This window comes from Cyanistes caeruleus, chromosome 1 (genome assembly GCF_971803275.1).
Source record: "Cyanistes caeruleus chromosome 1, bCyaCae1.hap1.1, whole genome shotgun sequence".
Lineage (NCBI taxonomy): Eukaryota > Metazoa > Chordata > Aves > Passeriformes > Paridae > Cyanistes > Cyanistes caeruleus.
The window spans coordinates 42,131,737-42,151,225 of record NC_141701.1 but is presented as its reverse complement, the minus strand read 5'-3'; the positions used below and the strand labels follow the sequence as shown (position 1 = coordinate 42,151,225).

Genomic DNA, 19,489 nt, shown 5'->3' with positions numbered 1-19,489 from the left:
CTGAGACAGATGTCTATGTTACCATTGCCTACACTGCTTACAGTTGATGCAGTAAAAAAATTACATATCCAAGATAATGATCAGACATAGATTTTTTTTAACAGGATGCTATGGGGAGAAGAACCCAGTGGCAACACATTGTGAACTGAGAAAAACTTTGCTGAAAATAAGTGCCTACACAGCAGCCATAAAGATGCTCTAAACTTTTCAGAACAATGGGATTTAGTATGACCATTCTAGGCATCTTCTACCTACTGATCATACTGAAAGTAGTCACATTTGGGTATGCTATGAATTTTCAGCTATGCCTGAGTGTTCAAGGGGTGGTTAGGATTTTGGCCTCCAGAGACACACCAAGAAACAGAATAAATTTTGCTGATTTCACGCACATTTTCTTCCTCATCCATGAACAGACTGATAAGGCCTTTTTGCACACTGTGAGGTGCTCTGTTAACATTCAAGACACAACATAACTGGTGGCTGAGGTCTAAAAAGCTGCACTTGCTGTGCAGCTCCTGGAAGGGTCAGGGGATAGTGCCTCATAATGAAACACATAATGTCTGGAGTAGGACTAGAAGAAATTAGTGAGATTTTGGGGGAAGTCAGTGAATCACATGGTCAAGGTTATCTCTGAGGCTCTAAAACAAGTATGCTTTCAGATATGCTAGAGGTGCTTTAAAGGCACCTCTGCAAAATGGAAGTAGGAGAGAAGTCTGAGGAGCTCAATTGCAGCCTGCACACAGGCCATAGCTAAAAGATATGGATGCTGTATTGTACTTTCCAGGACACAGACTTGGGAGGAAAGAGGTGACAGCTTTTAGCTGTAAACTTAAATTGACTGATCCAGTTCATACTACAGCTTCATAAAGATCATTAATGAAAGAAGATCCTACATATCTGGGCAGGGATCACAATGGACAGCTGGGGAATAACAGGCATTCCTAAATTAATTCCACTGTGTGATCAAGACACATTAATTCAGGTCTCCATCCAACATTCATCCATTGTGTGCTGATTTTGGGTGCTGTTAATTTTCTTCACAGTGGCTGTTGTGGGGCTGTATTTTATATTTGTGCTGAACACAGGGTTGATAATACAGAGATGTGTCTATTATTGCTGAGCAGGGCTTTCACAGAGCCAAGGCCTTTTCTGCTTCTCATATTGCTGTGTTTGCATGGGAGGTAGGAAGGAGACAGCCAGGACAGGTGACTCCACGTGACCTAAGGGATATTCCAGACCATATGACAACATGCCCAGTATATAATGACAGGGGGAAGAAGGAGGAAGGGAGGGACATTTGATGTGATGTAATTTGTCTTCCCAAGTAGCCATTACATATGATAGAATCCTGCTTTCCTGGGGATGGCTGGACGCCTGCCTGCCCATGGCAAGCAGTGAGTTAATTCCTTGTTTTGCTTGGTTTGTGTACATGGCTTTTGCTTTCCCTATTAAACTGCCTTTATTTCAACCACTGAATTCTCCATCTTTTACACTTCTAATTGTCTCCCTACAGGGGAGGTGGGGGAGTGAGCGAGCAACTGTGTGGGGCTTGGTGACTGGCTGGGGTTTAACCATGATATGTTGTTTTTCATTAAGCATGGGAAAATGTCACACTGCAGAATTCTCTTCCCGCTTGATTTAGCTTACGCTGTCAACTATTACAACAGAGGATTGACCTATACAGTTATGTAAGCCTGATTTAGGTAGTAAGGGCAGAGAAAGAAAAGGAGCAAAGAAAAAAATCAGTTTAAAGCCAATTAAAACAAAAGTAATATTTTACCGAACAAAGTTACACATTTTTGTTTGATAGTGTGGATCAGTTTCTGTCTGGCAAAAACACTGGAGAATGCGGGCATCGATCCCGCTACCTCTCGCATGCTAAGCGAGCGCTCTACCATTTGAGCTAATTCCCCCCCTTGAGGCCACTCCGGGGATTACAGGACTCTGCTCCTCTAGGACCCTCTCAACCCGCAGCTCCACACGTGGAATGGTTTTCCCTCTTGCTCTGCTTTCTCTGCTCACAAACGAAAACACGTCCAACTTCGATTCCAAAATCATACGTGTGTAGTATTTCATTTAGCATTTCCAAATCAGGAAGCAAGACGCAAGACAAACTGGAACAGACGTGTTTTCCAGCTGTATGTATGTAAGAATAAAAAATAACCTGTTTGTTACTCGCCGATCACGAAAGAAAGTGCGTTATGACATTCCGCTTTCTTGCTATACGCGTCAGCCTTTATTGAAGTATTTTTTTAAATAGTCAGAATGAAGTATTTCGACTCCCCCGGGGAAGAAAACAGGCACTGGAGAATGCGGGCATCGATCCCGCTACCTCTCGCATGCTAAGCGAGCGCTCTACCATTTGAGCTAATTCCCCCTGTTCCCAATAGCTACATCCTGTAACTTTAGACCTCAACAGCTACAACTACAAACTCATCTTCCACCTATACTCTGCTTTTTCACCACGAGGAATAACCCCAGGGCAGCTGTTCAGAACATTTAACTACCGCCTGACCTGGAGCCGCCCACCGTTTTGCCCGAGATGACGAAAAAACTAAGGTGATAAGGCCGAGTAATGTGATAAGGCACTTCACGCTGACGTGCACCACAAACTCGTGCCCTGCAGCCTTTCAGTGCCACCTGCCACACGCTGGATTTGTCCTTCTCCTACACTCAGGGAAATCACATCAGACACGACACAGTGAAGCAGCTTGAGGATAATTCAGAACTCGCATTTGCCCTGATGTCCCCTTGGGAGACCATCTAGAAAGCAAAATTTAAGCCTGATTAAATTAACTTACCTCAGTTTCCATCATCACTGACAAGAAGATGGACTGAAGCAATCTTAAATGAAAGCATGCGGACACAAAGGCTTCAAAACTGAAACACCCTAAATTTGTTGGTTTTTTTTTTTAATGGAATTAAGAAGGTTGGGCTATTTTCAGACATAGATAAGGAAGTTTTCCCAACCAGGTTATGAAATTAGAACATTTTACATGCCATCTTACATGAAAACTTAGCAACACTCAGAACAAATTCATTATCACAAAACAGTTCTGTCAATTATATAAAATACATGTTTTCATAATTGAGAATAATGCAGTGATCTCCCCTCTCCCTTATCCGGGCATTAAATAAACCGTTTTTCTGTGAGCCGAATGGGTGAAGCTTTAGGCCCTGTCAGTGGCAGCAGAGTGAGAGATTATGGTGAAAAACAGGAAGAGGTAACCTGCATTTTGCATAATGACTCGAACTGCACAGAGTTGATAAAGAAAACTGTTCTTAGAGCTGAACCTTGTGAAATACGATATGGGAGAGATCCTGGCCACAGGCATGCAGGGGGCCATCAATGAGCCTAAGATACACATACGCTTGTGAGAAGGACTGAAAATGCTTTTGCATATTTCCCCCTCAAGTCTACACAAGTGAGTTATATAAAATCATCTCCAATATAATGCAAGAAGTGTTAAGGATAAATTTTATTTTTTTTTATTGTGCAGAGACTGAAGTTAGGCAGGAGAGAATTAGAACTTTAAGAGAATGCTTGCAGCAACACTGTAGTTGTAGTTCCACATCTAGACCTGAATCTGGATTGTAACAGATTTGGAGTACTACATTACCTAGGACAAGTTGTAACTTACTGATGCTCAGTTTTGAAATTTATTTTGTTCTGCCATCCCGTGAGTTAAATCCTTCAGAGAAAACCACCAGTACATATATTGTTGGATTACTGCACACACTTCAGTTTACTAGCAGGACTTAGGCCTCTGCATTTAAAGGGAGCATATCAGTGTATCCAGTCTCATTGTAAACTACATTTTCCTTCCTGAAATCCAGAAAGCATTCTTTGATTTAACAGCCAGTGAACAGAGGTTTAGCAATGCACTTCCTACTGCAAAGTCAGTTAGTATGACTACAGGAGAATTTTTCTATTTAAGACATGTGCTTAATAACCCCATATATTTAAGATGCAATACTATTTGGACAGAATTATCAAAGTCAATAAATAAAGGTAGAAATACAAATAATTCCTAGAATAGCATAAGAATTTATGAATGAATATTTCCTCTCCAGAAACTAAACATAAACTTTTAAACCATTGTATTTATCATTTATGTATGTTTAATTAGAAAATAAAGTTGGAAAAGGAGCTAAAGTCTTGGGAAAAAAAGGAGAAGAAAAATCTCACTGTACTTGAGTGACTTCTAAGAGTAGTCTTTCTAGATTTATAAGCCTTTTTGTAGGTGCACTGTAAAAAAACGAGTTCTCTCTCCTTGAATAAACGCTAGAGGATGCACTGCTCAGGAAAACGAATTGTTTTATCCAAGGAACACAGCAGAAAATGCTCCGCATAGGTCAAGAACGTAACCTGGCTTTTCAGCCATCGGCTGAGCAGGAGTGCAGCCGCCCCGCCCTGCCTGCGGCAAGGGGAATTAGCTCAAATGGTAGAGCGCTCGCTTAGCATGCGAGAGGTAGCGGGATCGATGCCCGCATTCTCCAGTGTTTTGGTCAGCTGTGGCGCCGCGGTGGGAAAAGATTTTTCTTCCATGAAATGTCCCGGTTTTTGTGGTGGAAAATGCACAGCCGGTAATAGAGACCGACTCACACGGCAAATAAAAGGGGAGAAGAAATGTTAGTTGTAAGGATTACACTTATGCACTCTCTGAGAAACAATTTCTTCACATACCCATCTAAACTACCGCTGTTACTCTGTGACACAGGGGAAAAAAAAATAGCCATTTCCGTCCCTTACCACTGCACCGAATGTTAGAATTTACGATTACTTTTTAATGATGTGGAAAGTTACTGACATTGTCTCTCCGAAAATGCAAAAGTCTGTAGTTGTCTATATATACCATCAGCTCACCACAGAATTAGTGTCTCTCCAGCTACTTTGCACTCGCTGTAGGATGGGAAGGGCATGCCTGTTCCTAATGTGAGTTTCAAGTGATATTCGGTCTCCCACAGTATCATTTAATGTCTTCCTCTAGCCGTGAGAAGAAATTAATTGGCACCTGAAAAAAAAACCAAAGATCAGCTCTGATCAACATTAAAAACTTAAACACTTCACGCTATGCAAACGCGTCCCCACACTGATTCACTTTAAATCCTTACGAAAGCGCTCCGGGAACACGCATCTGGCTTCAAAACAGGTGGCACAGCAAATGGAGAATGCGGGCATCGATCCCGCTACCTCTCGCATGCTAAGCGAGCGCTCTACCATTTGAGCTAATTCCCCCTGCCTCCGGCTGCCCGCCCCCTTCTCTGGCCATTCCCGCTTCCCCCGCTGCCGCACGCCGCGCTCCCACACAAAGCCGACTGCCTCCCCCAGGCGCCGGTAGCTGGGCGCTCCGAGCCCTTCTAATCCCCTCCCCAAGTCACGGGTAGGCAATAACAGCGCACAGCCCTCCCGTGAAACGCAGAAACAATTAAGTCTTCCTGCAAGCGCACTGCCTGTGACAGCCGTAGTGGGAATTTTGCCTAATATAATACCAGGACTCCTCGAGGGAACAGCAGACGCTTTGTTCAGCGGAGCTGCATCTGGATAACATCCGGGCTTGTGTTTCCAGAAATTGCAGACTTACGTTCGCACCAAACAGTTATTGCCGCTTAAGAGAAATCTGGGTATATTTAAATGCAGTATTTTTTTTTCTAAAACAGGTTTTTCCTATTTGTAATCTCTCGGTGGAAGACAATCGGCTAAATGACTTTACCCTTCTCCACATTTTACAATATAAAATACATATGACTGAATAGGTAGAGTTCTTCTAATTTTTTTTTCTTGTGGCAATAGAGGCTAGGTTCATGTTATAAAAAAGGGGCAAAAAAAAAAAAAGCACCCATGGAACAAGGGTTCTTGAAAACAATGAAAAAAAGCACCAAATGGAACACCAGGAAACAAAGTAATAGTTCACATTATTTACTTACATCTCTCAGGCATTTTTAAGTTGTGATGCTATCACCAGATAGACAAGCACACTCACACAGACAAATACATATAAAATCAAAATTATACGACTAAAATATAAAAAATAAAAATTTTTACTAAAATGATACAGCAGTGAAAATTCTGTTTACTGGCTTCACAGACAGCAAGAGAGAATTGTGAATTTTTGTTACACTTAAAATATTAAATAATATACCTTTCTGAACATAAAAGGAATATCTGAAATGAAATTTATTAAATAACTACGCAAACAGCTCTTGATTTCCCCAGGATGCTTTAAGACACATGAATCACACTGACATATAAAGATCTTTCAAATCTCTGCTCTTCAATGACTTAGTGATTTCAGAAAATAAAATAACAAAATTTCAGTCTTTGGTCTAGCCCTAAAGCTGTATACTAGTAGTCCTGTGCACATTCTACCATTAACAAAATTCCAGTGTCTTCCCACCTACTCCTTCACTCTGATTGAAACAACTGGCTTTGCCAAAAAAATATTTCTCCCTCTCCTATTCAATCAATGTAGAAAGAAGCATCTGAATTTAATTTGCAGGAGGTAATTAAGTTTTAACTGCTGGATTTATGCTGCAGATACCACTGACATGTAAGCAACTGGCTGACTGAAAGCCCCACAGGTCAGTGTGCCTGACCAAGTAAGGAAGGTTGCTGCTCCTTCTGTTTGAGGATGTTTCACATTTTTCTTAGTATTCCTCCTGAACAAAACCCATTTAAGTCTCAAAAACACCTATGCTATAAAACTAACAAGCAACCAAACAGAACTCTTCTAGTTGTGTCTGTATCAGGCTTGTAAGAACATAGCCCAAGCAAGACCATGGTTTCATCACACCAGATTTTAAAAGGTACAGCACATCATTGTTTTAATTAAGGGAATCCCCAAGCAGGCTTACAACTGCACACAAACTGAAACTTTCAATTTGTGACTAGGCACTGACAGCCTTAAGGCTTTAACACAGCAGGTAGAGTAAAATTTAGTTAAAATCAAGCAAAACTCAGAATGAACTATAAATTAAGCAGTGACAAAATGAGTAAGGACAGTTATAGAATAGTCAGTTCATTCTGTTAAATAGCCTAACCTTCAAATCGATAGATACCACACTAAAATGAAGCAAGTATGTCTCCAGTTCTGTATCCAGTATTTATCCCATAATTAAAGCACTGAAGGAAAAGCTGTATTTTAAAGCATTGAATGAAATGTGTTTTGGATCTCAGGGATAATTTTACTGAAAAGCAGTATCAAAATATGGAATCGGACTGCAAAATTCACACCATCCTCTGGAGGGAAAAACCCCACGAACAAAAACCTCAAACTCCAACAGACAGCACCTCACCAAATGCACTGTAAATCAGATAAAAAGCAACACAGGAGACATGCCATCAGTAAGAGGAAACATCCCAGAATCCCTGTTTCTGTTTTTAATGGCCACAATGAGAGTAACATTTGATTTGTTGATGAAGATGTTATTGCTTGTTCATAAAATTTTGCCTCCATTTTACCACTATTCATTGATTCATGCCCAAAGTGCAAGACATAAACATGCTAAAGAAATCCCAAAACATAAGAACCAACCAAAAAGAAAAAAACCAAAAACAAAAACTAACTCAAAACATAATAAACCTTAGAATGATTTGCTACTTTTAATAGAATTTGCTACTGCAGCTACCACCTTTGAGGAAAATCAGTATAGTCCATCTGGGAGGTTATGCACTAGTACAAAATTGTGTAATATTGGTCAAAGAATCAGCTTAGCCAGGCATCCTAAGTAACTTCAGTTACCATTAGCAGTCACAAGAGAAACTTTTAAAAGCCAAAATAATTCATATTAAATATACTGCTTTTGTAAGATGTATGACACCAAAATGTTTTTTTGTGTATATTTATCAGATTAGCATTTAGGTTAGCACTGTGCTCTCTGTGCACTAATAAGAAGATGGTGATCTCAGAGCACAGCTCTGAGCAAGATCATTTTATGCTACTCTGTCATCTCCCTGGGGACCAATACAAAAATCACCCTTATTATTTCAACCTCTAAAATCTCTATCAAAGAGTTGAAATACTAAGAAAACATACAAGTTACCATTCTCCTTTTCTAAAAGGATCCATGCATTTTTGATTTCCACCTAGGTTATCATATGGATTCCAGATTGGCAAAGAATTCATTCTGTTTTCAGATGGAGAAACAGGAAGTCATACATTAACATGGTTATGCATTTAGGTTTTTTCCTAGGAAAATGACTAGATTCACATCACAACCTACTCCAAATTTTTCTGGAAGACCTTGCAACCTTACTAACTTAATGAGTGTTTAAAAAAGTTTCAACATCATACTACATGTACAATGCCCTCCTTGAAACAAACATGATGACAATGTAGAAAAACTGTGTTACTAATTTTACATACAAAACAAACTGTTTAATAGCTAATAGCAATAAACAAGGTTGTTACAAAAGTAGTGAGATTGACTGTGCCTGAATCCCACTGGATCTGCAACTGTTGTCTTCTAAATCCCCTCTCTAAGAATCTAAATTTTGTCTACATTCCCTATAATTTCATGAAGTAGAGATTGTGGGCTAGCTATGCCTAGGCCACCTGGCTAATCAGCTATCACTAGCCACCACATACAAGATTTTCCTCATGGTCATTTAGTGTCTCTTCAAAGCCATGGATGTCCACAGAATAATAAACAATTTCTTTATATTTTTGATTTTTATCCATCTTTCACTTTTCGCACCAAAGTTAACAGGGGTGAGAATGAAGATTTTTTTCATAGCTTAAAAGACTTAAGAAGATTCAGGTCCCTATATTCCATGGCTTTTACTAAGGACTCACTAAAAGAGAGTTTTTCCAGAATAATAGAGTAGTTTTAAGAACAATAACCTCATCCAAATAAATAAACTAACCATTTATAAAAAGCCCCAAGGAACTGGTTATATGGAATAAACTGAAAAATGTATTTAGCTGCAATGTTCCAATACTAGAGGGTTAAGAACTCACTTAAGTTATATATATGTATATTTACAGTGTATGTTTAACATCTGATTACTTAGGTCCATGTGAAAATCTGAGAGCTTTCCTTTCTTAAATTTATGCACCACCATGATATACAATAATTTTAAAGTAAGCATGGAAACCAGACTTATCATTAAAGCATTCACTGATGAAGCTACCCGCTTACAGTGTTTTCAAAACATCACAAGCATGCTGAATTAAGACCACAAAAAAGTTTAGGATAGCACCCACTTCAACAAGTTCTTCAGTCCAAGTTATCCTCTGATGTGAGTCTTCCACCTCTCTCCTAGGCTCAATGTTACACGGTAAGCGAACTCTGGAGGAGCAGTATGAGAAGAAAACAACAGCTATTAAAATTTCCTAATGCAGTGTGGGATTAGTGAGGTTGTAGGTGTTGAGAACAACTGAAGGAGGGCTGAAGCCTGAGTCATGGCAGAGCAGCACAGGAATAGGAACCCCACGAGAACCCACAAAACCACCCGCTCTGCTGAGGAGCCGCACTGCCCACCTGCACCTCCTCCTTCAAACAAGCACCCCCATGACTCCAAAACTAGATTTTGTGAGAGCCAGTAAGACAGCCACCACGACCAGAAAGCCCTTGGGTAAAAGGCTGTGCACAAACCTCCTCCGCCTGCTCTGTCCTTCGACGCTCTCAGCCCGGGCTCGCCCCAGGTGACAACGCAGCGCACACCGCTTCCCTTCCCGCATGCTCCCACCTTCCCGGCCTCTTAGGACTGGGCTTCTGCTCTGCCCCTCCCAGGCACTAAGCGTGCCCTGCCCTGTACTAGAACCCTCTGCGAAGGCGTGTTTCCATCCACCCCAATGGCAACTCTCTCCCCCAGGGCAGCTGCTGCCCTCCTTTTACTCCTTTATAGATGGCTGGGAGGTTTGTCATCCTGTGAACAGGGAAATGCTGTAGCTGGGTCTCCTCCTGATGCATGAGGCAGCTGTTGGGATGGCAGGTAAGTGTTCTAAAGAAAAGCCACCAACTTGCCCGGTGGTCAGCTCTTCTGTCCCTGAAGCTGCCTTCTGTATCTCCAGGGGGAAAAGAAAATGCTGGAAAGAGCAGATTTTTATCCTAGTTTTCCCAATGCAGTGGCTGTAAGTAGCAGGAATTATCAGCTGAGTATGTACACCTTTAAATGGACTAAAATATTGTTTTCATAATGTAAATTCATGATTAGGTTTGTGCTCATGCATTTTCCTAGGCATTGCTTTGAGGGTGGAGGTTGAAAAATAATTCTAAAAGATGTACATAATACACATTTAAGGAGGACAGAATTTCCATTTTCCAACCAAATTCCTGATAGTTTGTAACAGCTGAGAACGCGACTTCTGAATAATTTGGGTATGCAATATATCTTTCTCTGTCACTTTCTGAGTTTTTTGTTTGTTTGGGTTTTTTTTAAGGAGATTATAGAACATAAGGGCTATTTGCAACTGTAAAAGCTATTTCTGTCTTGTTAACAATTTCAGCTTCTGCACTTTTGACACCAAGCGTCAGGTTAACTGTTAGCAAGAAAAGGCAGTTTTAGCAGTAAATGGTAAAAGCCACCTTTGGTTTACCCAGCCAGCAGCCTTGGTGAAACTGTGTAGGCTAATGTGCTCTTCCTCAGTTCCGTGGAGTCTCTGAAGTTTTGGCAATAACCCATCTCCTGTGTGTTTATAACCTTGCTATTTTTGTGCATTGCTAGATACTTTTCCTGAAAAAAGTAAAATAAGGAAAAAACAGAAAATAATTGATTTCTTTCAACATGAGCTGAGCTATTTTTATGTAGCTTTTGAGTTCTTCTTTTGCTAAATGTTAGAAAAATTACAGCTGCTTCAACACTTCTCAAGTAAGTAAAAAGCTATGAAAAAATGTTAATAGCGTTAGACAACTTAAAACAAGATCAGTGCAGAATCTTGGGTTGTTTACCAGTCCTTTAGGATCATAGCAGCATTTGAATTGTTAGAAGTCATCTCTAGGCAACTTCCTCTGAAGAAAGCTTTATTTTCTCTGAAGATAAAGACAAAAATAAAGGGGTTTTTTTAGGGTTTTTTTTTTTTTTTAATCCAAAGACTTGACCAGGAAGTTTCTCAGGAATGCCTGGTCTAAATATGTTCCTTGTCATCACAGCTAATATAATGCAATAATGAGTGTTGGTTAGCTAACTCACTCTAAATTCCTAGAGATGATCAAGTAAGCAGGTGCTTATAGGCCCAGATGAGCATCCAAGGTGGTTCATGCTGCATAAATAAGATCATGGGGAAAAAAAAAAAAAAAGTGCCTGACTTCAGTTGAATTTTGTAGTTTTCCACCTAGTGGTTTCAATAGAAAACCTGCTGAAGTGCCGGTGGATGTTCTAGAAGCTGACACAGAAAATTGAATTATTTACATGGCAAAGATCTCTCCTTACTTCACAAGTGTTACATCATTTTCACACTGCTTTTAATTTTTTTAGCATTCTAGAAATACTGAAAAACTATACACAGTTTATCAATCAGTCTCTCCTCCCCTAAAAAATCTAGGCTTTAACTCTGACAGGACTAGCTTTAGTATTTTAAAGAAACAAAAAAAACCCCAACTAACCAACCAATCAAAAAATAAGGTATAGCTTAAACATACAGCTGGCCATAAATCCAGGGTAACTTGATACCTGATTATTACTCTCACTAGTACCATTAGTGCTCTTAGAACTGACAGCTATATTCTTTCCTGAATACCATTATTCTTTTTTTTCCCCTTCCTATTTTCTTGTGATTGGTACTGTCAAAAAATTGTAGCAAATCAATGCTGAAGCTTGTGAAGCACAAAGTGAATACTGCCACATAAAGACAGTGTCTTAGTTTCAGTTATTCCTAGTCTGTCTTTCCTCCTGCCAAAGAATCCAGCTCCAGGAACAACTGGATGTACATGTACATCTCCAAGCCATTCATCACATGTCAGGGCTAAGGTACATAAAATGATTCAGCATCTCCAAAAGCCAGTAAATGATGTAAAAACAAGCCAGGCCGGTTAGAAACCAGTCAGGTGGTGATCTTACCTCCACTCATGTTCTGATTTAATTTCTTCTTGGCCTGGCTTAAACTTGATGGATGAGTAACTTCTACCATCTGTGGAGTGAGAAATGCGGCCTGGCTTAGCAAGGAGCCATTGTCTGGTATAGTGCTGACATAGTGAAGGAACAATCTCCTCTGTAAATGAAGATGTTCAAGCAACAGTCAGAAAAATCTCTGGGTGGCAGATTATGGGTTATATAATTTGTCTGTATGTGCAAGAGCAGAGAGAGCTTATGGAGAAGAGCACAAGGGAACACTGCTGTGGCAAATCAGGTGAAGTTCATAAATTCTGTTCACCCTACAGAAAGCTAGAGCCAAACCCAGTTCTCTTGCTTGGTGTATCACTTTATGTTTCAAAGAGATACCTGAGTGGCCTCTATGGTTAAAATAAGTGGGGAAAAGATGTAAAGTGGAGCTCAGCCACTTTGGTTCAGCTCAAAAAACCTGTGTTGATCAAGTTATGTGTATGTGAAAGTTGTTACAGGTGTGTTCACATTATTTTAGTATCAGAAATAGAGTGGCCAGCAAGACCATGGCAGTGATTGTCACCCTGTACTGAGCACTAGTGAGGCCTCACCTTGAGTGCCATGTTCAGCTCTGGGTCCCTCACTTCGAGAAGGATATTGAGGTGCTGGGGTGTGTCCAGAGGAAGACAATAGAGCTGGAATAGAGTGAAGGGTCTGGAGCACATTTTCTACTGAGGAGCAGCTGAGGGAGCTGCAGTCATGGAGAAGAGGAGGCTCAGGGAAGACCTTATCACTCTCCACAACCACCTGAAAGAAGGCTGTAGCCAGATGAGGGTCAGACTCTTCCCCCATGCATCTAGGGACAGGACAAGAGGACGCAGTCGTAAGATATGCCAGGGGAGTTTTAGTTTGGACATCATAAAGAATTTCTTCACAGAAGAGTGAAGAATTGGAATGGGCTGCTCAGGGAGGTGGTGGAGTCACTGACCCTGGGGGTGTTTAAGGAAAGACTGGATGTAGCACTTAATGCCATGGTCTAGCTAACATGGCGGTGGTGTTAAAGGCAGAAATTAAAGTCGATGATCTCTGAGGTCTTTTCCCACCTAATTGATCCCGTGATTCTGTGAAGCAGAAGCGAGGAGGCTGGGGGAAGGAAATGATGGAAGAGCACGCAGCCGGTGGCAGGGGATTTTGGAAGGCCATGGGAATGGGTCTGTGGAAGTAGAGAGGGCTGTCCCGAGGAAGCAGGGAAGCAAACGCGAGGAGCCGAGGCCCAGGGTCCGTGAGGGAGCGCAGCTGCAGGGGCCACGACGGGAGCTCGGGGAACGGGCGCGGGGAGGCCGCTGCAGCCGGGGCACCGCAGCTCCGGGGAGGCCGCGCCATCGCTGCTCCCTGGCGGGGCGGGGGCCGGGCCCCGGGGGTTTGGGTGCTGTCTGGGGCGGGGGCTGTGGGTGCAGTTTGGGTGGAGGGATAAGGACCTGCCACCAGGGGCTGTGGGTGCAGTTTGGGGGGGATAAAGACCGGCCCTCAGGGCTGTGGGTGCAGTCTGGGGGAATAAGGACCGACCCCCAGGGCTGTGGGTGCAGTTTGGGGGGGGGGGGGGGGGGGGGGGGGGGGGAGATAAGGACCGGCCCCCAGGGGCTGTGGGTGCAGTTTGGGGGGGCTGTACATCATCACGGTCCTGCCTACGACATAAACTTTATGCTGCGTATCAAGTCACGTGAGCACCAGTGGGTTCATTTCTCAAAAAAACAGTGTTTTAAGGCTGTTAAAAGTAATGTATTAATTATAGGGAAGTGCATTTGGCGAGGTAATAAATAAGAAAAATACAGATCTGCTTTATTTTCGCTTGACACTCTCTCCTCAGAGAAGCCAGACACGTTCCAAAAAGATGTATGTGTGCCTACATACGTATTTATATGACAGGATGTGTGTGTGCATATATATATATATATTTATATATGCACCCACACATATGTGTAAGTTTTGACTATAAAACTCTGTTTCATTCATATCCATGTAACATTTTTTTCCCTTCATTAAGTGTTTGCTGAACCAGTCTTTACATGTGCATGCCCTGAAAATTGAAAAGAATGTGGGCTTCTTTGTTGAATTTGGAACAGTTGCTCAATAAAAGTAGGGCTTTTTTTGGTTGATTTTTCCCTAAAAATACACATTTGGTTTCTTTTAAGAAACTTGATCTTTCTGAGAGCTTCTTGTATGCAGCCAGCTAAATAACAAAGGCTTGTGTCATAAAAGGATGAATAAGATTATTCTGGTAGCGTACATGCCGAAGGACGTGTCCCATGATTGCAACTCTGGGCTGCAGTCAGTTGTTGGTGAGTAGAAAGAATGACTCAGCAAGAAACAACGAATTCATAATCAAATATAGCTGTATTGTGTTTTTTTTTAAGTTTGGAGTGTGGATGTCCAAGTTGTGAATTTTTTTTTTTCAGGTGGGGAATTAGCTCAAATGGTAGAGCGCTCGCTTAGCATGCGAGAGGTAGCGGGATCGATGCCCGCATTCTCCAGTGTTTTCAGTACTGATGTCATTATAAACCACACAGCAGCCTTTAAAATTATTTTCCTACTTACACTTAATTTTTTTTGTATAATAGTGTACAGAAGCCTGAAAGAACTGTAAATTTAAAAAAAAAAAGCATATTGATTTAAGTATTTCAGTTTTTAATTTCAAAATCCGATGTTCTTTTGCATAGAGGAAGTAAAAAAAAATATAATCTTGGCATGAAATAATCAAATTTACTGACCTCTTAATATAATAAAAAAATGACATCTAAAAATTATTGAGAAAAGGAAATGAAGAGTTTTTTGACAGGTCCTTAAGTATTTGGTTAATGATTTCATTTGTTAGTTAACTATTATATATATTATATATATATATATGTAATAGTGTGTAGTGAACAAAATTTTGTATTCATGCTTTGAATAAGACTCATTGTTTCTGCTCTATTTTGGTTGTATAGGCTGGTTATTAGAAAGAGTGGGCTAGAACATTTTATAGTTCTTTTGCACCTGGTGGCAAGGTAGTGCCTTTTGCTTGTGAATTTTCACAGCTCTGAAATACCATGGAAATTATCTCTCCAAATCTATGCTTGCACATTTTCATGCTTCATGAGGGTGGGTTTTTTTGTTTGTTTAGTGGTTTATTTGTTTTTGGTTTTTTTTAAATTCTGATTTTATTTTCTTACTTGCTCATTGAGATATATTACTTGTACTTCCAGTTTGAGATAGCATGAGGAAATGAGCAGAATGTGCTTTTTACACAGCATGAATTTGTGAATTTGTGCAGTTAGGATCTTGGGAGTGCACAGAAACAGGAACCAAAAGTTATTAATTAGGCTCCATGTTAAGGGAGGAGGAGAAAGCCTGCTGCATGGATGTACAAGTAGCACCTGTGAAGAAAGTAAGGAAGATCTTCCTTTGACATGACAAGACCATGACAATAAAGGAATTAACTTCTGGATAGAATGGGATAGAAATTGCATTTGCTTATTTCTCTTGTATTCTCCAAGTACTGGAGAACAAAGAGGAACTGTGACTGTGAGGCTGCTTGATGTCTCTTAAAATTAAGTCTAATGGAGAGAAAAGCATTATGGTCTTGTCACGAGTCCCTTTTGGACTCAGATAATAATTTAAATGCCTGTTTGCTTGGAATGAGACTATTCAGTAGTCTTCTGTGTGATTATTATTGCTTCTGTGTTTTCTGTGTTTCTGTTGCTGCATAATACCTGACACTTTCTATACTTTTAAAGGGAATGAATTATATTGTTCTTCTTGGCTGATCCAATGCAAGTTGTGCACTGATGGAATAAGGGAATTTGGTGGGGCTCTTTTCAGGTGCAGTCTGCAATCACTTGAAAAGCTGAAAGCTCTCAGGACTAATGACTTTTCATTACATTTATGCCCAGCGTCCTACATTGGAGCGCTTCTGTCTATTAGGGCTTGTAAACACTGGAAAAGCTTACTTCTATTTTTTTTGGTGTAAATATGAATAGAAGTAAGAAGTTTTTGCTCATCCCATGTGGTGTTTTATGTCTTTATTTTTTAGGTAAACTATCCTGTGAAGAATTTACAGGATTGAGAGACACAAGGGTCCTGGCTCTCAGAAGAACTCCTACCTGTGGAAGTATACTATTTGTTATTGGGTAAGTATTTCCCAGAGCCCCATGTCAAAGGAGTCACCACTCTGGGTCTGCCTGTGCTTTCTGAGTCAGAAATTGCATAGAGATATTCTGTGTAAAGAACCATGAGGGAATTGAGGTTTATTTGATTTTTTATTATTCTTATTACTATTACCACTCATACTTTACACTATGGTCCTCTGTAATATCATGCTTGAATCAGTTACACAAGGTAGTTATTAATTCTGAATAATAATTTGTATTAAACTTGCTGGAAGATATTGCTATGTCTTTGTTTTTTGTAGTCTGCAAATAGGAAATAATTATTCCTTAGTTGTCTTTTATCAATACCTTGCTCCAGATACTACTTAGAAAATCTTTAGGCTGAGGTGGAGCTTGGGCACTGTCATATGGCAACTCTGGAGGCAGTGTTGGACAACATGAGGGCCATCTGCAGAATCTGCACTCAGCAATCACAACTCTGTGAAACTCTTAAATAAAACTATTTCACAACATGATTGTGGAACATATGTTTTCTGAGCTGAGGACACTGCTATTCTGATTTTTCTCTTGATGGGTAAAGTGTGATATTTGACAATAAAATTTATGAAAGTTTTTTTCTGAAATGACTACCAGTACCTTATTTTGACCAAGTTGTAATCAGAAGTGGTATTTTGAACTCTTTTTGGAGAGTGAGAGGTGAGTTCAGTACCGTGTGAAAGCACTCAGAACCATGAAACACAAACCATTGTTTGTGTTGGCCAGGACCTTGAAAATCATCTTGTTCCAGCCCTTCTGCCATGGGCAGGGACACATTCTTCCAAAGGAGGTAGGTAGCTCTAAGCACCATCACATCCAAGCTTTGTCACAGCTTCTCTGGGCAACCTGTTCCACTGCCTCACCACCCCCACAGTAAAGAATCTCTTGCTAATACTGAACCTAAACCTACCCTGTCTCAGTTTAAGGCTGTACCCCCTGTGCTATGACTGCACGCCCTTGTGAAAAGTCACTCTCCAGCTTTTTTCTAGGCCCTTTTTTAGAGAGTGGGAAGCTGCTTTTGCTGGGGCCACCTTTTCTGTAGGCTGAACAACCCCAGATCTCTCATCCTGTTTGAAAGGAAAGGAAGTTACACCTTTAAAATGTGTTCAGCTTCCAGTTGTCAGTATTTTTCCTCTCAAATTCACTGTTGAAAAAAATTACATTTTTTCCTAGTAAACTTTGCCCAATATAAGAAGAGTGAAATAAAATAATTTTTAGAGTCATTGAGCAGAGGTGTCATTACCTAGGCCAGCGACCTTATGCCTATTTTACATTTTGGGCCATGTTTTATTTCCTGTGGTTACAGTAAGTATTGCAGTAATTTGTTACTGCTAAATGGAAGTGTTGACATCTAGTGGATGGGTCTGGACACAGATGGACTACTGTGAGACTCATGGAATACAAGTGGGCTTTGGTTTGGTGAGCCTATGGCTCTATTTCTGTCATGTCTCAAGACATGCAGGTGTGCTGTTCATTGTTAGCACAGAATAACCTAAAAAAAGAAGGATTAATCATTAAATAAAAATGTTGGCACAGAATCACCTAAAAAAAGAAATATTAATCATTAAAAAAAAATAAATGCACAGGCATTGGGTGGCCACTGTGCTTCTTTCTGACCTTAGAGTTGAGCAGGTTTTATCTTAATGCAAGTAGGAGCACAGCCTGGTTACATTATGGATAGACCACAGTGGACAAGGCTTGTGTAGTGGTCTCTAACAGCCCTCCTGCACTTGCTTTTGGTTCCAAAAAACAGGAGAACAACTTTTTTTTTTTTTTTTTTACTACAGTGATGCTATAGTAGGAGAGAATTTTTCAAAATATTCTTTTTTTTCAGTATTGTTGCTACTTTGACAAAAATACTGAAATAGGCTACACAAGAAAATCCCTATAATCAGCTTGTTGACAACAGAAAACTCCACAGATCATTGAAATACAGCTCAAGGAACAGTTTCATTGTGTTGGAAAAGTTTACTTCTAATTATTTTGGTGCAAATATTGAAACTCCTGCTTATTTCTATTGTTAAAAAACACTGGTCAAAACTAGTAACTTGATAAAAGAAAATAGAAAAAAATGGAAGAACTAAAAACTATTGTAGATTTATAATTTCCATGTATGCAGAGATAGCAAAAACAGTATTAGGCTAAAATGAACAAAGCATAAATGCAGGGAGGCAGAGCATTTTATGTATGAGGGTGGGTATTGTGCTGTGCAGGGCCAGGAGTTGGACTCCGTGGTCCTTGTGGGTCCCTTCCAACTCAACATATTCTTGTGATTTGAGTCCTCACTGGGGAAGAGATTTCAGGTTAGCTGGAAGAAAAACATCTTGCATCGTGGCTCTTTCTGATCTGTATCAGAAGCTTGTGAATGAGTTTAACTCTACAAGCTGTAAAGGAAAAAAGCTAAGTGTTATTTATAAAATAGAATGTCAAGAACAGGATGTGGGGGTTGTCAGCGGTTAGCAAGGTGTGTGTGTGATATTCTGTTAGAGACTGCTGCTAGCAGCAGCCCTGTGCTCGGGCTGCAAGTCCTGCTGGGAATCCCACATTGCAGTGACCCTGGCGCAGGTTTTGGGATGTGTCCCCTTTCAGATGTATTCGCCTGCAGGTTGTTTTGGTGTGCATTTCCCTCATGTCCACATGAATGCTGCCAGGGCCCTTTAGGATTGTTCTGAGCCTGCTGCAAGGGCTGTTCCAGCACTCTGCCAGGGGAGCTGCCTTCTCCTACCTGCCTATGGGTCCCTGGCCCGGCGCAGGTTGTGGTTCCCAGGTAGGATGTGCAAGGTGCTACCGCAGCGGCCGCCTTCAGCTGAGCTCGGCATTGGCTCCTGGGGAAGGGCCTGGGACTTGAGTTTTGTAATTGACTTCTGCATGTGAAGAAACATTAGGCAACATGGCTAGACATTTGTGGTATTAATTTTCCAGTTCTTACGCTACTGAGTGTCAAATATTTCAGCCTTTGAAACTATCATATCATTTTGAGGAGTTAACTCTAATAAGCACCTCTTTGATTCTGGCATTTCTGTGGTTTTTAAAGTTTTATCTGTATTCTTTCCTTTTATGCCTTTGGCACTTTTCTTTTTTTTATTATTTTTTTTTTTTTTCTCCAAAGACCCTTCCGAATCTAAGTGTCTTGTTTAAGGCCAATCTGAGAAAACAAAAAAAAATTAAGTGAAGCTTCATTGCTGTGTGCCTACTTCCTTATTTCTAGATGTTGGGGTGCAGGCTGAGCGGAGGTGGCAGGGTAGGGATGCAGCCACGTGAAATTGCTTCCCAGGTGTCAGCCCGCACGGGAACAGACACAGCGGGTGCCTGGAGAGAGACGCGC

General features: G+C 40.7%; 1 protein-coding gene, 1 long non-coding RNA gene and 5 other non-coding genes across 13 annotated transcripts; 3 read left to right on the top strand and 4 right to left on the bottom strand.

Annotated features, from left to right (window-relative positions):
* Positions 1-846: 846 nt before the first annotated feature.
* Positions 847-13,510, bottom strand: LOC147655458 (uncharacterized). 7 transcript variants are annotated; one of them, XR_015286747.1, is made up of 6 exons: positions 12,595-13,510; positions 12,002-12,152; positions 10,894-10,974; positions 10,531-10,678; positions 9,207-9,291; positions 5,905-8,127 (listed from the first exon to the last, which is right to left on the bottom strand). XR_015286747.1 is itself a non-coding variant. In XM_086888595.1 (4 exons), exons 1-4 carry the CDS (start codon positions 12,833-12,835, stop codon positions 10,666-10,668), a joined length of 405 nt encoding a protein of 134 aa, XP_086744721.1. In that variant the 5' UTR covers positions 12,836-13,295; the 3' UTR covers positions 10,531-10,665. The 7 variants fall into 7 exon arrangements, 3 of the variants coding, with proteins under 3 accessions (XP_086744710.1, XP_086744721.1, XP_086744732.1); XR_015286755.1 differs by lacking the exons at positions 5,905-8,127; positions 10,894-10,974 and adding an exon at positions 3,467-5,015 and having other exon boundaries at positions 9,962-10,678; positions 12,595-13,376; XR_015286757.1 differs by lacking the exons at positions 5,905-8,127; positions 10,531-10,678; positions 10,894-10,974; positions 12,002-12,152; positions 12,595-13,510 and adding exons at positions 847-2,136; positions 4,868-5,015; positions 9,598-9,820.
* Positions 1,841-1,913, bottom strand: TRNAA-AGC (transfer RNA alanine (anticodon AGC)). The gene has a single exon. It is a non-coding gene; the product is annotated as a tRNA-Ala (tRNA).
* Positions 2,305-2,377, bottom strand: TRNAA-AGC (transfer RNA alanine (anticodon AGC)). The gene has a single exon. It is a non-coding gene; the product is annotated as a tRNA-Ala (tRNA).
* Positions 4,428-4,500, top strand: TRNAA-AGC (transfer RNA alanine (anticodon AGC)). The gene has a single exon. It is a non-coding gene; the product is annotated as a tRNA-Ala (tRNA).
* Positions 5,167-5,239, bottom strand: TRNAA-AGC (transfer RNA alanine (anticodon AGC)). Its single transcript has one exon. It is a non-coding gene; the product is annotated as a tRNA-Ala (tRNA).
* On the top strand, positions 13,478-16,751 carry LOC111944885 (uncharacterized). The gene is made up of 4 exons (XR_002871440.2): positions 13,478-13,713; positions 14,176-14,322; positions 16,053-16,149; positions 16,487-16,751. It is a non-coding gene; the product is annotated as an uncharacterized LOC111944885 (long non-coding RNA).
* On the top strand, positions 14,442-14,514 carry TRNAA-AGC (transfer RNA alanine (anticodon AGC)). Its single transcript has one exon. It is a non-coding gene; the product is annotated as a tRNA-Ala (tRNA).
* Positions 16,752-19,489: the final 2,738 nt, after the last annotated feature.